The sequence below is a fragment of the Callionymus lyra genome, chromosome 8 (assembly GCF_982586985.1).
Source record: "Callionymus lyra chromosome 8, fCalLyr1.hap1.1, whole genome shotgun sequence".
Lineage (NCBI taxonomy): Eukaryota > Metazoa > Chordata > Actinopteri > Syngnathiformes > Callionymidae > Callionymus > Callionymus lyra.
This window is the reverse complement of record NC_141825.1, coordinates 18,373,392-18,392,557: the sequence shown is the minus strand read 5'-3', so window position 1 is coordinate 18,392,557 and position 19,166 is coordinate 18,373,392. Positions and strand designations below refer to the sequence as shown.

The 19,166-nt window shown below is 39.3% G+C and overlaps 2 protein-coding genes across 4 annotated transcripts; both read left to right on the top strand.

The window, feature by feature from the left end:
- The first annotated feature begins 609 nt into the window (after positions 1-609).
- skor1b (SKI family transcriptional corepressor 1b) lies at positions 610-6,650 on the top strand. 2 transcript variants are annotated; one of them, XM_087797012.1, is made up of 7 exons: positions 610-856; positions 925-2,590; positions 2,797-2,875; positions 2,959-3,063; positions 4,001-4,075; positions 5,128-5,202; positions 6,474-6,650. In XM_087797012.1, the coding sequence occupies exons 2-7, from the start codon at positions 944-946 to the stop codon at positions 6,566-6,568; spliced, it is 2,076 nt and encodes a 691-aa protein (XP_087653138.1). In that variant the 5' UTR covers positions 610-856; positions 925-943; the 3' UTR covers positions 6,569-6,650. The 2 variants fall into 2 exon arrangements, with proteins under 2 accessions (XP_087653138.1, XP_087653137.1); XM_087797011.1 differs by having other exon boundaries at positions 6,471-6,650.
- A 1,572-nt stretch (positions 6,651-8,222) lies between these two features.
- On the top strand, positions 8,223-17,920 carry pias1b (protein inhibitor of activated STAT, 1b). 2 transcript variants are annotated; one of them, XM_087797081.1, is made up of 14 exons: positions 8,223-8,288; positions 11,227-11,659; positions 11,728-11,812; positions 11,946-11,993; positions 12,507-12,597; positions 12,673-12,807; positions 12,896-13,001; positions 13,834-13,907; positions 14,057-14,217; positions 14,885-15,018; positions 15,103-15,280; positions 15,354-15,493; positions 15,620-15,657; positions 16,170-17,920. In XM_087797081.1, the coding sequence occupies exons 1-14, from the start codon at positions 8,238-8,240 to the stop codon at positions 16,497-16,499; spliced, it is 2,004 nt and encodes a 667-aa protein (XP_087653207.1). In that variant the 5' UTR covers positions 8,223-8,237; the 3' UTR covers positions 16,500-17,920. The 2 variants fall into 2 exon arrangements, with proteins under 2 accessions (XP_087653207.1, XP_087653206.1); XM_087797080.1 differs by having other exon boundaries at positions 16,152-17,920.
- The last annotated feature ends 1,246 nt before the right edge of the window (positions 17,921-19,166 follow it).

Below are 19,166 nucleotides of genomic sequence, written 5' to 3'. Positions count from 1 at the left end.
TGAACACATTTCTTTAATATATATATATATATATATATATATATATATATATATATATAATAAAAATGTATAATTTCCATTACGTTAAATAACTATAAATCGACATAAACTAGAAAATACAGGATCGCCGTTAAACACATTTGTATACTGGTGTTTGATATTTTCTTAAATACTTGCATTTTTGTGTAAAACGTTTATATTATTCCATTCTTATAATTGTCAACGCAATAACGTTGATATCATTGTTCAATTATTAATTGAAAAATATGCTCTTTTATTATTGTTATCGATTTCTCCTTAAATAAAATCGTCTTTTACCATTTTTAATATTAATGAACTGTGTGGTGTTTATAATAATAATGTGTGTGTAATTTAATAACTGCTGTTTTAATGTATATATTTTACTGCTATAGTTGAAAAAGAAAAAGCGAAGATGGTAATTTGCTTTTTTCTTCTTTTTTTTTAACATTAAATGATAATCGTATTTTTTTTTATTTAATTTTGTTTTTAATGTTTTTTTTCCTAATTATTCAGAGATTATATTGTTGATATTATCGCCGCTGTTGTATATAATATTCTAATAAAACACGTAGAAGAAAAAAAAAAAAAAGGCTGCTTCGTGGGAGGGTCTTTCTTAAGTTCTGCTGTCACTTGATTACTGATGGGGTCGTGGTGGGGGGGCTGAGCTCCATGTGGACACAGTGATGATGCTGAACACAAACCAGCCTCCCGCAGCAGGAGAGGAGCAGAGAGAGAGGAGGACGAGCAGGAGGGAGGAAGTGCTGCTCCACTTCTTCTAACATCTCCAAACGTCTTCCAACACTTCCAGAGAGGGGGAGCGTCCACGACACCAGAGGTCAGTGTCAGAACATCATTTTTTTTTTTTAGTAGTATTTGTAGTTAAAAGTGTTGCTGTCTCCGCAGCTTCCAGGGCCCTCCAAGGATGGACTCCATACCTGCGGGGCGAGACTCCTCTCCGGGCTCCAAACAAGAACTCTCCTACTCCAGCAGCTTGAAACCGAACCAGGTCGGGGAGACGGTTCTGTACGGAATACCCATCGTGTCCCTGGTCATAGACTGCCAGGAGAGACTCTGCCTGGCTCAGATCTCCAACACGCTGCTGAAGAACTACAGCTACAACGAGATCCACAACCGGCGGGTGGCGCTGGGCATCACGTGCGTGCAGTGCACCCCGGTCCAGCTGGAGATCCTGCGCCGGGCCGGTGCCATGCCCATCTCCTCGCGCCGCTGCGGGATGATCACCAAGCGCGAGGCCGAGAGACTCTGCAAGTCCTTCCTAGGAGCCCACTCCCCGCCCAAGCTGCCCGAGAACTTCGCCTTCGACGTGTCCCACGAGTGCGCGTGGGGCAGCCGCGGGAACTTCATCCCGGCCCGCTACAACAGCTCGCGGGCCAAGTGCATCAAGTGCTCCTACTGCAACATGTACTTCTCGCCCAACAAGTTCATCTTCCACTCGCACCGGACCCCCGAGTCCAAGTACACGCAGCCGGACGCGGCCAACTTCAACTCGTGGCGGCGGCACCTCAAGCTCTCCGACAAAGGGTCGGCCATGGATGTGCTCCACGCGTGGGAGGACGTCAAGGCCATGTTCAACGGGGGCAGCCGCAAGAGGACCATGCCCGGGAGCCGGTCCGGCTCGCCCCTCAAGTCGCAGCCGCCCAGCATGTCCAGGAACTCCCCGGAGGTCCCGGCCAAGATCCTGGGCTGCGAGGACGCGCGGGGGTTGCCGAGCCCGCGCAGCTACCCGGTGATCCCGGTGCCCAGCAAGGGGTTCGGGATGCTGCAGAAGATCCCCCCGCCGCTCTTCCCGCACCCGTACGGGTTCCCGGCCTTCGGTCTGTGCCAGAAGAAGGATGACGTCATCATGGCCGACCCGGCTAAAGCGGGCCTCCAGGGCGTCCTGTGGCCCGGCGCCAAGGACAGCACCTACCACTCGTTCCCCATGTTCTGGCCCACGGCGGGACCCCTGCCGCTGCCCCCTTACAAGCCGCCCGCGGATCTCCTGTGCGCGCCCCTGGACATCAACAAAGACGTGGACGGCGAGCGCTGCTCCAGCACCCAGTCCACGCGCAACGACGAGGACAAGTCCGGGGACGAGTCCCGGGGTCCGGAGCCCGTGACGTCACGCAAGGTCAGCTACGTGTCCGCCTTCAGGCCCGTCATCAAAGACGTGGACTGCATCGCCAAACTGTACGGCAACAACAACAACAACAACAACAACAGCAGCAGCAGCAACAACACCCGGGGCGCGTACGCCCGGACCGGGTACCTGTCCCCGGACTTCTTGAGCGAGAGCTCCTCGTACAGGTCCGCGTCGTCCCCGTGCGGCGTGGACAGCGAGGGAGACCCGGACGTGGACGTGGAGACCAACAAGACGGCGGAGGACGAGGACGAGGACTCGGCGGGTTCTCGGACTCCTCCGGGACTCGTGGACTCGGACTCCAACAAGGAGGAGTCCAGTCCACCGGAGCCGCGGAAGACGACGGTCCAGGTGGTGGTGCAGTCCTCGGACCGGGACCACCTGAGCAAGCACTTAACAGAGACCCTCATGTCCGCGCCTTTCACTGAAGTGAGTGGAATAATAAAATAATACAAAATAAATAGTAATTTTCATGCTTTTAAATAAATAAAATGATTGATTAGAAACCTTTTATTTTTTTCTTTAATTTAATTTAATTGTTTTGTGTCATATTAACATTTACACGCACAAAATCGTCTTATTTTTCTCCTAATATCCGAACCTAAAGTCCCATAATAATCCTCTTGTATTTGAAGCTGTACGCGCCGGACCCACGCACCAGCCCGCTCCACTTCAGACCCGCTAGTTACCAGGCCGCCCTGCTCGCCAGCCACGGTTTGTGACAGAACCTTTCTTTTCATTCTCAAAAAAACCACTATTTCAAATGAGTTAAATGTCACGTTTTTGCGCTCCTGAAGACGAGAGTGCGGCCAAAGAGGAGCCCTCGTCCACCGTGGAGGAGATCGAGACCAAACACTTCCACGAGCAGAGTAGCGACGAGGCGCAGCGCGAGCCCGATGGCGGTAAGTGGAACATTTTTTTTAAATCAAGTTTTTCCTTTGGAAATTGTCGTTTTAAAATAATTCTTTCGTTATTTAAATACGTTATAAATACGTATATATTTAATTTAGGCGAGTGTTTTGCCATCCAGTGATTTACAGCGTCAGTCGATGGGTACTTGTAATTATTATTATTAATTATATTATTCATTACAATAAGAGATGTTGTACAGATCATTCTATTTACTACAAAACATGTTATTATTATTAGTTATTTTGATCGTAATAATAACGGAAATCCCCGCTACTTTTGCCTAAAAATATAAAATTCTAAAACCCAACTCAAGCGTTTATAAAAAATAATTTTATATCACCTTTTAATGTACATCTTTAATATCAGTTCTTCTTTATTTTATCTCATATCTGATTTCTAAAATTGCCAATCACTATTTTCAGTAATTATAATATTATTATTATTATTATTTCGATAACTAACTTAATTAATTAATTTAATTTTTAAAAGCTTGACAATAATCACATTAACACGACTGCTATGAATTTAATAATCCTATGTAACTATGAATATATGTTGGCTTATGATTGGAATCTACGATATTAATGGTTTCAATTTAATGTAGGATTGTCACTATACATAATATGCAGAATATATTTAATTGTGTCTGCAGGTAATCTTTTTTTTAAATTTACATTTTATCACCTGTGTTTGTTCTTCATTATTATCGTCGAGTTTTAAGTTTATTGCTGTTACATGTTTTTTTCTGTCTCCATAAAAACTTTTTTTTAAAAACTGCGTTCCAAGAAGACCTGCTCTAGATGCTTTTTTTTTTTTAATGATGATAATGTCCTCATCCCTCATCTCGGTGGTTAAAAATAGGAACGTGTCCCCACAGAAATCTGACACAATTGCCTTTTTTTCCCTCTCCTCTCTTTTACATTCCAGAGGAGCTACAGAAGCAGCTGCTGGAGCAGGTCGAGCTGAGGAAAAAGCTGGAACGGGAATTTCAGCATTTAAAAGGTAAGGGCGTGAAGTCCGTCTTAGTGCTTTGGTGCCACCGTGACTCGAGGGTCGTTGCGTATGAGTCAGGTAAAAAGTTGACCTTTGACACCCCCTCCCCACACATGTCTCTGTCTCTGGAGCACGGAACTCCAAAAATGCTAAGTGGTTCAGGGACATGCCCCTCGGGGAGAATATGCTTTTATAACCATTTTCTTTTTCATTCAAAAAAGACCCTTTTAATGCTGCTTCTGAAATAGTTTAAACCTTCCTCCTTTTATCACGTTGACCCCAGATTACGAATCAAGATTTTCATGATTATTTACAGGAAGTACAAGATAGTGAGGATTATAACTTGCAAACATGGTTCATAACTATACAATAATATCAAAGTATAGTGGGTTTCATTCGGGGACTCCCGCCTCAGTGAAAAAGAACCAAACGTTTCGGTTAATTGATGACTCAATTAAAATGTCTGTTGCTGTCAGTCCCCTGTGATGGACCGCTAACCTGTCCAACATGTCCTCCACCTCTCGCCCCGAGTAGCTGGGAGTGTCCTCATTAAGGGAATAAGCCAGAGTATCATTAGACAAAAGGTGGGATCAAGATCAACAAATCTGAAAGCTGCTGTCAAAATTCCCCTTTTTAAAAAAACAAAAATGGAATCTGTTAAGATAACAAAAGAAATCATACAGTTGAAGTTCAAAATGAATAAATCCTAACATTGATTGTTTTTATAAATAATAATAGTAGGTTAAAGATTTTAAAAGAAAAAGTGATTGTGATTTAATATTTAACTTATTGTTGGGGAAGATTAACAACCACATTAAATCGATTTAAAATGACATTTTGTCTTGTATTTTATATATATATATATATGTATATATATATACATATATATATATATATATATATATATATATATATATATATATATATATATATATATATATATATATATATATATATATATATATACTGTATATACACACACACACACACACACTGAGATATTTGCCCTCGTATTTGTTGCAGTAGTTTATTAAGAAACATCTTCATGTTTTGTTGCTCAGATAACTTCCAGGACCAGATGAAGAGAGAACTGTCCTACAGGGAGGAGATGGTGCAGCAGCTCCACATCGTCCGAGGTGAGAAAACTAAAGTAATCGTGCCTTATTTTTGTCTCGTGATTTATCTTCGCTTGAGCTCCTTCTTAACATATTTATTCATTATACTTTGAAAAAAATTAGTTGCCAATGTCAGTGTAGTTTCTCCGGATGGTTGTCTAAAAATCCAAATAGATTATTGTTCGTGTGGATTTAAGATAAGATAAGAGGGATTTCTGTTGTCAACAATTGCACGGATACTTTCAATAACAGTAAAACATTGATACTCCCTGTTAAAGTCAGACAAATATACATTTTATTGATCACACAAATAAAAGTGCTTCAAGATTTCCACACCTTGTCTGATGGAGGTTGACACCCTTTAAAGTGTTAAGAGACACTTGTTCACTGCCAAAGAAAAAAATCTCTTCGCAAAATGTGTTTGATTATCAAGTGAGGATAACACAGTTAGTCATGAGTTATGTATCAGAAACGCATGTTAATCTCATAAAATCTATTGTTCAAAACAGACAAAGTGCTTTCTTTAGACAAATCAAAACACCATCTTGAAAAGAAAACAACATTAGTGCTTTACAATGTTTATTAAGCTTAAATAAAGTGTCTGAATTTATAAAAATAAATTAAAAATTCAGCTCAAAATAAACAAAACAAAACAAAAGAGGTTTTATTTAAATGTCAGAGGGACTCACTTGACTCATACACAACTACTATTCAAATCAATATGAAGATTCTGTTTTTTAACCTTTGTTAATATATATTACTATTATTCATAATGATAATCAAGCTAACTACATTGTATTATTACTTTATTTATTTTTGTGTTGCAGTCTTAAATACATTTGACTTCAAATTCTGTTATTTGCTTATCATGTAATTTATTTACTTATCACGTGTCGTAAAGTTCAAATAATGTGAAAAGCTCTCCTGAATCACTCACATGTTTCAAATCTTGCAGCAGAGTGGGTGTGGTTTTGGTAAACAAGATTTCATCTCAAGAAAAACAAGGTGTTTTCAGTGGGCAGGGCTTAAGATCATTTTCTAACGTAAATATTTCAATGAAAAGAGGGCTTTGAATAAATAGACTGATACTGATGATAACAATAGAGTCCAACATCTATTTAAGACACACTTAAATCAACACATTAGTTGCACTTTAAAGGAATAAATGGCAGAAGTTAAAGCATGTCTGTAATTTAGGAGATAACCACTAGATGGAGCTCTTTCCGCGCTGGATCATGAGTCTATTTCATTTATAGTGCACTATTGATTGTTCATTTCCTTCTTCATAGAAGCTCACGACGCTTTACACCATTTTTCGTGTAAGATGCTGACTCCTCGCCACTGCAGCGGCTCCTGCACCTTCAAGTCCCCCCTGCTGCCCCCGTGAGACCCCCATCCTGCCGGTCTACAGTAGACACTATTGTAAAAAAAACTGTAATATTTAAAAATAAAAATGTGTTTGTCTAGCATTTATGTACCCATTTTTGCATAAGGTGAATTTTGTTAAATATGAAAACATTGATTCTATTTATTATTTGTGGCAAAGTGCAATGAGGATGTATGTAAGTTGTAATAACTGTTGTTTCTGTTGTCACTGTTCATCCGTCGCTTCCTCCAGTGTTGAACCTTCCACCTTTCCGTGTTTGCCGTGTTGTTCTTTGCAGGCTGATGACAAAAAATACAAAAAACATTTAGATGCACTTTAAAGAGTGAAAAAACCACCTAAAGCCTGCAGGTTGACGGTGCAAAACCAGGTGATTTGAATATGGTTCATTTGTTTTTCAAACACAGTGTGAGGAGGTTTCATAACGAAAACAAGGGTCTTGTAAAGCACACGTTCTATTAAGAATAGCACATTGTACTACTGATTTCATTGATCATTAATAAACCCTTTTATTAAAACACTGCTTCACATTTGCTTTGTCAGCGGTTCCAAATCATGGTTCTCTGAAGTTTGTCTGATTAGTAGTAAAAAAAAAAAAAAAAGGAGCTGATCTTGGACTTCGGGAGGTCCAGGACTAAGCCACGTCCAGTGTCCATCAGAGGCGACGAGGTGGAGATAGTTGACAACTATAAGTACCTCGGTGTGTGGATGGACAGTAAACTGGACTGGTCCTGCAACACAGACCATGTATATAAGAAAGTTCAGAGTAGACTGTACTTTCTGAGGAGGCTTCAATCATTTAACATCTGCAAGAAGCTCCTCTGCATGTTCTAGCAGTCTGTGGTGGCCAGTGTCCTGTTCTATGCTGTGGTGTGTTGGGGTGGAAATGTGTCCAAGAGGAGTGTCAACAGGTTGGACAGGTTGATCAGGAGGGCTGGCTCTGTGGTTGAAGCTGGACTCACTGGTGACAGTTGCTGAGAGGAGATCATTGAACAAACTACTGTCCATCATGGATGATGACAGTCATCCTCTGAACACTGTCATCAGTGAGCAGAGAAGCAGATGAAGCACGAATGCTCCTACCCAGGTGCAAAACAAATAGACTCAGGGACTCATTCATTCCTCGGGCTATTAAATTGTACAATTCTGAGTTCGGGGGCAGGAGTGGAGTGAGAGTATCTGGATGTTCTGTTCTATGTTAGTCTTTGTATCCTTTGTCTTTGTTGTTTTTCTTTGACCTATGTTCTTTGTCTTTATCTTTAGACTTTTTAGATATTTTTTTTTTATTATTGTTTATGAAAAATTGCTGGCTATTGGAAAAAAAAAAATTCTCGAAGGAGACCTCCTGAGGGATCAATAAAGTTGTACTTTACCTTTACTTTTATTCACAACTACTAATTTACTTACTTACTTTGTATTAATTATTGAAACAAATCTCATGGATATTAAAAGTATTCCGTATTGTATGTTGTTCCTGTTCATTATATATCTTAATCATATCTTGTAATTTACATCGTTTACAATATACATTTAAAGAACATCGAAGTACTTTCTCCTGCTCCACGTTCAACAGACGCTCAGTTGTGTCCAGCGTTGCAACGTCGCCCTCTGTCGGCCACTTGTCGCAAACGACACCTGATTTTGACCTGGCGTTGTCCCTGGAGATTGGCAGATGCGCATGCGCATACAATGTAACAAGATGGCGGAGAGTGCGGAACTGAAGGTAAAGCGAGCTTCTACGTTAGTTTCGCAAATAGACGCGACGCGCATCCACATTTGATTTTCAAAAACACGTCACAATTCACAACGAGCGCAAATTTAAATGGAATCGTTGACAACTCAGAAATATATCACAAGGACGAGACGTAGCGAAGTCATGACTATCTGTTAGCTGTCAGGCTAGCCCGCTGTAGCATTAGCTTTGTTATTGTTTCCGAGAATCCGTTAGACAGTTTATGCCCTCTTTCTTACCGACACACATGTATATAGTTCCTTATTTTAACACGTATGTATGTGGCTTAAATTAATGTACAGTATACACGCATTGCGGTTTCTATATCCATGGTATATGTTATATACGCGCGTTAGACCGCAATATATTTTTTAACGGGCACTGTCTATTTCCTGGAAACAGCTATAGGTTAGATGCATATATGGCGTTTTAATACACGGATTCTTAAGACATTCAGGACCGCACAAGTATTTTTCGATGTCAGTACATCTGTCATGTCATGTCACACTTGTACTCGTTGCTGAAACTATTAAATCGCCTTCATATCCAGTCGATCGACTCAGCAGTCAAACGTTCGTATCCTGCCTAAGATAAATCAATGTCAAGCTTCTTCGTGTTTGACACGATGATGGCTTGAATTTAAACGTCAAAATGCAACATTTGTTGCCGTTTGTTTTAAGATATTGCGTGGGTTATGTCGGCGACTGTCGACTTTCGCGCCCGATCTTAAAAATGGATCCAGCAGTGGGAAATAAAGTAGTGTTTTCTGAGGATGTCATAGTAACTCAAAAATAACAACCCTTAAATGTATTGTTTATCTCTTGTGTGCAACCATAACAAGGTTAATCTTTAACTTCCTCAAACTTCAATAAAAAACCAACTGGGTTTTATCATTTTGAAGATTGCTTTGGCCTTCAAGTAGAAAGTTATCACACAGTTAATATACAGCATTAATAAATAAAAAGTATTAATCCTAAACGCCGATTAACTAAAAACATAAGCAATAAGAGAAGTATTTGTATGGTTATCATGGTTAATATTAGATTAAATTAAGGAAACTAATATTAACCATATTATTGTTTTGACTCCATATCTCTATTGTTACTTGAATAGAAATGAGTGCTTTCGTCACAATCATATCCAAAGATAGCATTTAACTTTTGAGTATGAGTATGTTCGAGAAACAGGTCAACAAAACCAAAATATGCCCTTATCTACAACCTTCTGATGAAGTGAATGGTGTTGAATTTCCACACATTCCAACAAATTTAGTTTTAAAAGGTGCAATTACTTGGTGTTTTACTGTTGGGGTGTTTAAACTTCTACATTTTTAGAATTACACTTTATTGGTGTGCTTTGTTTGATCATATCTTCTTCTTTTTTTTTCTTTTACATTTGCAAAATTAAGTTCCTTTCACTTAAGTGCTCGGTATCTGCAGCATCATTTTTGCCTTTCTCTCTTTGTAAAACGCTGCAATGGGGGGTTGGGTGTGGGATTGTTCCTGCTTTTACAACATCACACTGTGGTTAAAAGTCTAAGCAAAAATGTGGGTTAATAGTATCAACATACCATCATTATGCGTCAGTGTATTGTAGTCGTTGCAGAATACATAATCCATGTAAGCAACATCTGGGGCGTTATAAAAATATTCGATTTGGTATCTGCTTATTTGTTTATGGACTTGCTGCAAGGTTTGGAGAACTTCTATGTTGACCGGATGTGTGAACCACACACAATATTTCCATGTAGATTCTCCTTCTGCTGCAAACTAAAATGTAAAAATGCAGTTAGAAAGAGTTTTAATTTACTCTTTGCATTTCTGTGTGTGATTCAAAATAGAGTTGTACCATATAAAAGCATTTCCCATAAAACAGGAACTGAGCATTTGGTCAGACACGTGGCTGTTACTGCAGAAACATGGCCAGGAGCATTGTCGTCTATGAGAGACCTGCTGCTTCTCTTTTTAAAAATTGATACAACAAACCAGGCTGCTCTGTAAAATAACAATGATACCCCCAGAAAAGGGGGTTAGATGGACAGTTGCGAATTCAAGCCTGCATATCTCTGCTTGTCTCGCAGAAGTTATCACTTAAGTTTGTAGTACTTTAGGGGACACTACTCAGAATTCAAGAAAACAATTTACAGGGTACATGCTTTAAAGGTCATTTGTTTATTTATATCAAAACCCATTTGTATCAAAAGTTTTTAGACTATACCCACGACAACATGATCGTTGTCTGTTTAAGATACTTTTTAAGTTGGTGGCCATTTAATTATCCACCTTGAGAGATATCCAAGTATTGAAGCTATTCTTGGTTTTAAATGGTTTTCAAGACATATGGGTGTAATATGTAGCCATTAAGCCATAAACAGTATCCAGAACATGATTGCTATTTATTCACCTTTTTAATTTGGACATGTTGAGCCTGTTTATTAGCCTTTAATCGGAAATAAAACCATCTTTGTCGTTCATCAAACAAACAATTTATTCCACAGAAGTTGACAGACGTGATAATAGAAATGAAAACACAAACAAAAAAACATTAATCCCTGTGTGAAACCTTCTTATTTGTCAAGGAAAGAAATATGTAATATATAATTGACGTATCTTAATAACTGCTGCATAGCTGTGTATTGATGGACATAAACATTTTGGGATTTCCCTAAACATTCTGCTTAATCCATTTGAAATTTTCTGAAGATATTGTTTGCTAAACCCTAAAATGTTTTACATATATATATATATATATATATATATATATATAAATAAATCATAAAGTCACAACATGTCATTGATCGGATATTTAAAAAAAGACAATCTGTCATGAAGCTTGAAGGACAGTCTTGTCAAAAGTCAACTGAAATTGAAGTGTATCTTTAGCTTTGAGCTGTTTGATTAATATTATTTACCCATTTCCTTTTCTGCAGCAAATGGTAATGAGCCTTCGAGTTTCGGAACTCCAGGTTTTGTTGGGGTACGCAGGAAGGAATAAGCACGGGCGCAAACATGAACTCTTGACCAAAGCTCTCCACCTCTTGAAGGCGGGCTGTAGTCCTGCAGTGCAGATGAAGATCAAAGAACTTTACAGACGCCGCTTCCCAACCAAAATGGTTTCACCGGTGGACCTCGCCCTGCCCGGTGTCCACTCTGCCTCCAGCCTGCCCACTAGCCTAGCACAGCTTGGATTCGATAGCCACGGTTCTCCGTCACCTCTGTTGCCTGTTTCACTGCTTGGTCCGAAGCACGAGCTGGGTCTGCCTCACCTCCCGTCAGCTCTCCACCCGGTACACCCAGATGTCAAGCTCCAGAGATTGCCCTTCTACGACCTCCTGGACGAGCTCATTAAGCCAACCAGCCTGGGTGAGTTTTGGCCCCCCACATCTGGCCATTAAGGTTGCTTCACATCTGAAGTTTGGTTTTTCTTCAAGCCTCAGACAACAGTCAACGGTTCCAGGAAGCCTGCTATGCCTTTGCATTAACACCACAGCAGGTTCAACAGATAAGTAGCTCCATGTAAGTGGAACAACATTTGTGATGAAACACAAAGTAAAGTGTTGACTGTGTACTTTAAGGCTTTTTTTTCAGACTGACTCAGAATCAAACTTTACCCTAATATGATTCTAACCTCTGTATTTTTATTTTGTAGGGATATATCCGGGACCAGATGTGACTTCGCTGTTCAAGTCCAGTTACGGTAAATCAAAACAAGTGTATATAAATCTTGTTGTGTGCGCAGATAATCTGTTGAATAGCTCTTGAAACAAGAGTGTCCTTTTTTAACTTTGCCATTTAACTTTTGCTCTTTTTGTGTTTTTGGTGTATGATTATAGTGTGTCAAGGAATGATCGAAGGTTAAGAGACTACATTTTTTGGTTTTAGAGGCATTCTTTTTAACTATTACTTGCATGGATGCTTAAAAATTCTTAAAAGCCACGAATCTGTTAAAAAAGGTCTTCAAATATCTTAAATCAAATGTCTTAAAAATGTGAAAAGATGATCAGTAAGTGTCAAATTAGTTTCAAATCTCAAAATATTTGGTACAATAAACGTTTAAAAGACGTAATAAAAATTGTCCCTAACCTTTGTTATTTTTATATTTTAATGTTAGTTTACTGCCAAGTTATACTTTTTTATATTACATTTTTAAATGTTATTAAAAAATAATTAGGCACCCTGTTCCAGTTTAACATTTGTTTTTCTTTACCAGGTTTTGTTTATCAGAGACAAGTTGTCCTCAGGAGGATCATTTCCCGCCTAACCTGTGTGTGAAGGTGAATGGGAAGCCCTGCAACCTTCCGGTAAATCTAACCCTGACCTTCATGCATCCCGGCTACGTTGTTAAGATGAACTGATCATCTTCTCTCGTCCTGCAGGGGTATCTCCCTCCTACCAAAAATGGAGTTGAACCAAAAAGGCCCAGTCGTCCAATCAACATCACGTCACTCGTCCGGCTGACCACCACCGTCCCCAACACGATTGTTGTGTCATGGACTTCAGAAATTGGGAGGGTAAGGATATATCTATATAACCCTGGTTGTATATCGACATCATCAGTCGAGCTCAGCGAGAAACAACCTGTGTTTTTTCTTCCGTCAGAACTTTTCCATGGCTGTTTATTTGGTACGGCAGCAGTCGTCAGCAGTGTTGTTGCAAAGACTACGAGCCAGAGGAATCAGAAACCCTGACCATTCGAGGGCTCTGAGTAAGTCCACATATTTTTTAAATTAAAATATTCAAACAGTGGAAGATCAGATATTCAACGTTTATTGATGGAGCTTAACTACGGCCTAGAGCGAGAGGTTTGTCTTGAAGTAAGTGTCCATCCCTAAGCTCTGAGATTTGCTCGACAAATCTTGGCTATTTTTGTTATTTCTTCACATGACATCACTGGAATGTCGGACCCCCCGTCTCAACATTAACAAAAAACATTCTCATATACAAAACAAAACCCTTTAAAATCCTAAAACAACTCCTGCCCAGAGAAGAAACAGTGGATAGTTTGAGTCCTTTAGCTTTGTTCTCACGTTCTGAATTATGGTTGGGTTTCTTGGTAATAAGTGTAAAGTTGAATCAGCGCTGGAAGCATAAACACCGTACAGAACTCTGCTTTATCAACAACATACCTGCAGAACTACAAGATCCTGTTTTGACTCATAACATTCACTCAGTGATCAATGTTATTTCCATTTTTTTCTTTTTTAACCAGAAGTTCTTTAGTATCCAGGCCAGTTTGTTAAAAGTGAAGACATTTAAATTGCATTTAATTCCTTAAAGACGAACGATACAGTAGATGTGCTAACAATTAATTAATTTATTGGCATTCAAACCTGTCCAGCAGCCCTTTCAGCATTTTGTTTAAGTAAGTCTTGGCACAAGACTTTGCTGGCCAATGCTTTTGTTGTAGACTCTTAAGTAATTGTAATGTGCATGTAGTCCTTACAGAAAGATGTGTGGAAATATTTGTAAAGTAGTGTTTCTTAAGCTAAAGATGCTTTTGCAAATTAATGATTTCCTTCCATTTTGACAATTTTTAGTAAAAGAAAAGCTGACGGCGGACCCAGAGAGTGAGATCGCCACCACAAGTCTACGAGTATCTCTTTTGTGTCCTGTAAGTCCTCAAAATACACTTTCTTTTCCTTGATTTGTAGGTGGAACAAATGTGTTGCTGCCAATATCCAGATTAAATTAGTTTTTGAAAGTGTTGCTATATGTGACGTGAACTGCTTTTATAAATTTTGTTTCTTTTTTTTTTCCAAGCTCGGTAAGATGAGGCTGACTATCGCTTGTCGAGCCTTGACGTGCTCACACCTCCAGTGCTTCGACGCCACGCTGTATATTCAAATGAATGAGAAGAAGCCGACATGGGTCTGTCCTGTCTGTGACAAAAAAGCGCCTTATGAGCACCTCATCATTGACGGGTGAGTCATTGGCCTTTTCCCTGTCAGTTAGCGTTTATAATTGTTTAGTGTGTTTGCTGAACTTTTGATGTTATACGTTGAAACCTAAATGTCACAAATTGATGTTAAAAAAGATTGTCTATCATACTTGGTACAAGTAAAAAAAATCTTAGCTTTTTACTTTTTTAATATCTAGTTCATGGGTGTCAAACTCAAACACACCAGGGGTCAAAATCTTAAAAAGAAAAAGGGGGTTGAACAAAGTAAAATATTAAACAGAAGTCTGGTTGCATTATTGCACTTTTATTCAGAAACTATAGTATGTTAACCATCTCTTTGTTTGTCAAAATGTATGATACAATAATTTAAATTTATTAACAATCCCGTCAAATACCTTCCCTTCAACATTTGTTTTACTCTTGTTCGAAGTCTTCATATAATTCTTGACATCCATAACCTCTATTCCTTATCTTATTTTAAACACCAACATCTTAACATCTTATAGGACAAGATATCAACGTGAACATTTATTCACTTTTATTTTGAACAAACCATCCAAGGGGCAACATAAAATGACTTTGCGGGCAATGTTTGTCAAACGTGCTCAAGGTGGTTTTAAGAGACGATGTTACTTGTGCCACTGAGGACCATTTTCTCAAACCTTATGTATTTATTTGTCCCTCCCCAGGTTATTCATGGAAATATTGAATAGCTGTTCTGACAGTGATGAAATTCAATTTAAAGAAGATGGAAGCTGGTCGCCCATGAGGTCAAAGAAAGAAGTTCAGGAAGTGTCGGCTTCGTACTGCGGCGTTGACAGCGGTAAACTTGATTTGTAAACGATGGTTTTATTTGATGATGTGATTCTTCTTTTTGTGCTGATGTTTCGCTTACCGTCATTTACAGATTCGTCACGAACCATGTCGCAGGATCACAAGCGAGGATCCTCGAACGACAACAGCAAGAAAGTAGACGTGATCGACCTGACACTGGACAGCTCGTCAGACGACGAGCCCGACGATGAGCCGCCTCCCAAAAGGGCCTGTCCATCACTGTCGCCGGTCTCTCCTCCCGCAACAAAGGGGTACATCTCTAACATAATGCAGCATAAGCCTCTCAGGGATTACTCACTTTTGCCCTTTTTTGTTTTGTTGCAGAGTCCTGAACCTGCACAACCAGATGTCACCAGTGACCAGAGCTCCCAGCATGCCCCCTGTGGAGACCAGCTACATTCCTCCACCCCCACCTTTAATCCAGGACTACCGTCACTATTATCACACAGGTAGTGAGCTACCAGGTATGGACGGACACAATCCACACGTTTTCATCTGCTGTTAAGAAAATGCTTGTTGACTTTTAGTTTCTATTTTTCTAACAAACATGTTTAGTATTTTGTCTTTGACCATGTCTTTGTTTTTCGCAGATCTAAATTTCTTTTCCATCCTACAAGGCGACAATCAGGTAATTAACCAGATCATGTGACTATGGAAAAGTAGTTAAAAATTGTATTGAATATGTAAATGTTCGGTTAACGCTTTTTTGCAGATTTTTTTGTTTTGTTTTTGCACTCCTTACTGCGTTTTTAAATATATTGTAGCAAACATTGTATTTCTTTTATGTTCAGATGGTAACCCTGCAATAAAAGGAATACAGGGACCACTGAAATTGTTTAGGGAGGAGGTCAAAGGTGACATCAGCTTATCCTAAATTGATTTCTTCCATGTGAAATTACCCTAATGGTCAGAACAAGATTATTGGCAGTGTTGTAAAAAACACAAATAAATAAAATGAGATGAAATACAAAAAATATAAGCTCAAAAAAATGTATTAATTTAAATTAAATAATATTCATGAAACGTGTTACGGAACCATGACGTTGATGATGGTGTTAATAACAATCCAAAATGCTTGTGACTGAATCTTCATGGACGTAATCTTGTGTTTCTAACACTCAGCTGTTTTCATCCGGTCAGCATTACAACATGGTGATGGCCGCCGCCGCGGCAGCTTCGGCGTCGGCGTCGGAAGACCACGACCTGCTCCTCAACCGCTTCCTGCCCTACAGCTCCTCCCAGATGCTGCGGGAGCCGCCGGGCACCCCGGGGAGCAGCACGCTGGCGGCCACCAACGGCGGCAGCAACAGCGGCAGCACCAGCAGCCTGGTGTCGTCGAGCAGCCTGCGGGACAAAGACCGAGAGCGAGACAGGGACAACCACACCATCTCAGGATTGTCCAGGTCTTCTGTGGACGCGGCGACGGCGGCCATTTACGGCTCCATATCTGACGTTATCTCTCTGGACTAGAGCGACCGGACTACACAACATGGGACACCTCCAGAACACAAGTTCTTTGTAAATACGGAAGAGGAAGACGAAAGAATACAGTACTATGTACAGAGAGGAAAATCTATTTTCAATTTTACTTATCATATGTATATAAACTTAGGACGCTTCTTGTCCAGTGAGTTTCTTCAGTTAATATTTTTCTGTGAACACTGAAGACTTTTTCACACCTCTTCATGTGCTCCTTTATATTATATTGTACCTTTTGTACTTGGTTTTTACAGTTTTATGTTTCAATATTCCATTTGAACGGCATTATTCCACGATAATGCCACGTGCACAGAACCACGGGGAGTCGGCGCGCTGTGGAACGTGATGTCTAGATTATTAAAGAAGGCGGGCATTGTTTTAGATGTACAAAAGGCGAAAGTCACACCAAAACGTTCAACACTTTATGACCTAAAATTGCAACAACTTTTGTCAAAAGTTCTTTGGCAGCAGAAAGATCTGGTCACTTTTGCAGTCACTGTAGGTTTTCATGAAAGACATTCATGCTGTGGTCTCGTTATTTTAAGGTATTATTTATAATGTAACTTATGTCGGATGGATGCTGTTGTTTTTGTTATTATTCTCTAAGGAATCATTCCCTCTGCCTCTCAACTGTTGCCACTAGAGTTGCAAAAGGAAGCGCTAGATTCTTTAGTCGTCTCTGCTCTCGCCTCTTCCCTCACGATTGAGTCCACAAAAATCTTAGAATAAGTAACAATAATAAAGTTAAGTCAGTATTTAAAGCGAGGAGTCCAGTGCTAGATCTGTTGCAACTTTGTCAACTTCTCCATTTTCTGCAGAATAAATGAAAACGACTGTTAATGGTTGGACTGTTTGTTGTGGAAGGACACGATAATAAGCATCATTTTAAGGATAATTGTTTTTTTAAAAGGCAGTAGAAAAGCGATCAAGTAACGCCCCACCTACCCCCCCAAAACAGCCTTCCTGCTTCATAGCTGACCCGTCAAAACACAGAGCCGTGTTGTAGTCTAGCTTACAAAGTAACTGTGATCGTCTTGGAGTGAATCACAACACATTTGTTTTGAGCCTCGGCGTCAAAACTATTGAAGTAACCATAAAGCCCCGCCCCCTTCCTTGACTCGTGCTTACGATTACAATTATTTATTATCATATATATTTTCAGCATCTGTTTGATTTGTGGATATGCATTGCTGTCATTGTATGTGATATTTCTTTTGTAATTATATAATTAATGCTATTTAAAAAAAAACAATGTCATTGTTGCTTGACACGCATCGTAACATTTTCTGTTTTTCTCTGCGATTTAATATCAGATGATGTCAATAACTCAGTAGAGGCTCTGATCATTTTGAACCGCTTCAAGGTCTCCTGTGCTGTTTGATATTTGTAAGAATTAAACAGATCAGAAAGTGCGTCTTCTTTGTCGTTCCGAACATGGGTAGAAGGACAGAAAATGTTTATTTCTCCTTGCAAATGGCTCCTGATCCTGCTGAATTATTCTTACAGCAACTAAACCCTAGTGATGACTTACAGCAATCCTAAGAATACTAGTGGCAATATTTGATTACATTTGGTAACCTGTAGAAACCTCATTAGAACCAGCATACAGGTGAAGACACTTTCGTCATGTTGAACTGAGGAAAGACTATTTGAGTTTCCCTTATAATAAAAATAAATTAACAGACTTTTAACTGCATGTTAAAATATTCCCAGCTTCACGACTTTCATCAAAGAAACTAAAGTCTAAATGAAGATGTTACTTGAAAAGGGAACTCAAGTGTTGGTGGGGGGGGGGCGTGTCTGTGTGTTTGATTGACAGCAGCTGGCCTCCTGCCATGTTTGAATGAGTTTAAGTTGTGTTTGCAGCAGCAGTTTTGTAACGTCAAACGATCTATTGCAGGTAAACTGAATTTTGCAGCAATTTCTGCAGCTTTTCTTTTCTTTCGGAGTAGCGTTGACGTTCACCGCCTGTGAGATCCAAGTCTGCTCCTGCTCAGGTGTGTGTCACTGTTTGAAGTCACAAAACGTGTTTGTTCGGATTGTGTTGATAAATTTGAAATCTTGAGAACTGGCTTCAATATTAAACTTTTAAATCACTGCTCGACGGCAGAGAACTAATAATAACTCCTTAACCTTTTTGAATAAACACCCTTTATTCTCACTAGTCAAATACAAGTAAAATCAGTTTGATTTTGTTGGAATTTTTATTTTATTTGTAAAACATTAATTATTTCCTTTAAGGGTGTGGAATTATCAACTTTCCAGGTGAACCCAATCAACCAATTTTGGAAAGAATTTTCTCTTATTGGCATGTATATTTGAAATTGTTCAACATATGAATCTTTAATTTAAACGATTTTTTTTCTCTCAGAACTATAAACAAAGGGACTATTCGTGTGTCGAAATACAAGAAATGTCGATACATTTATAATAACAATATCCAGTTCAATACTTAACGAGTATTTTGAGCACTAAATAATAAAATACAAAAAACATTTAGAGAAAATGTTTAAACTGTGCTCCATGCGAATTGTGTTTTAATGTTTAAAAGAAATACTTAATTGATCTAATATTTAAAAAATTAAATAAAAATAAATAATTAAATGAGCTAAATTAAGAACTGTGTTTTTAAAACCGAAGCGTCCAGACATACGCGGC

Coding starts and splice junctions, on each gene's coding strand:
- skor1b (XM_087797011.1), top strand. CDS start 944: ATGGACTCCATACCTGCGGGGCGAGACTCCTCTCCGGGCTCCAAACAA. Junction 2,591..2,796: donor TGTCCGCGCCTTTCACTGAA/GTGAGTGGAATA, acceptor TTGTATTTGAAG/CTGTACGCGCCGGACCCACG. Junction 4,076..5,127: donor GGAATTTCAGCATTTAAAAG/GTAAGGGCGTGA, acceptor TTTGTTGCTCAG/ATAACTTCCAGGACCAGATG.
- pias1b (XM_087797080.1), top strand. CDS start 8,238: ATGCGCATGCGCATACAATGTAACAAGATGGCGGAGAGTGCGGAACTG. Junction 11,994..12,506: donor GCTGTTCAAGTCCAGTTACG/GTAAATCAAAAC, acceptor TTTCTTTACCAG/GTTTTGTTTATCAGAGACAA. Junction 15,019..15,102: donor GTACTGCGGCGTTGACAGCG/GTAAACTTGATT, acceptor CGTCATTTACAG/ATTCGTCACGAACCATGTCG.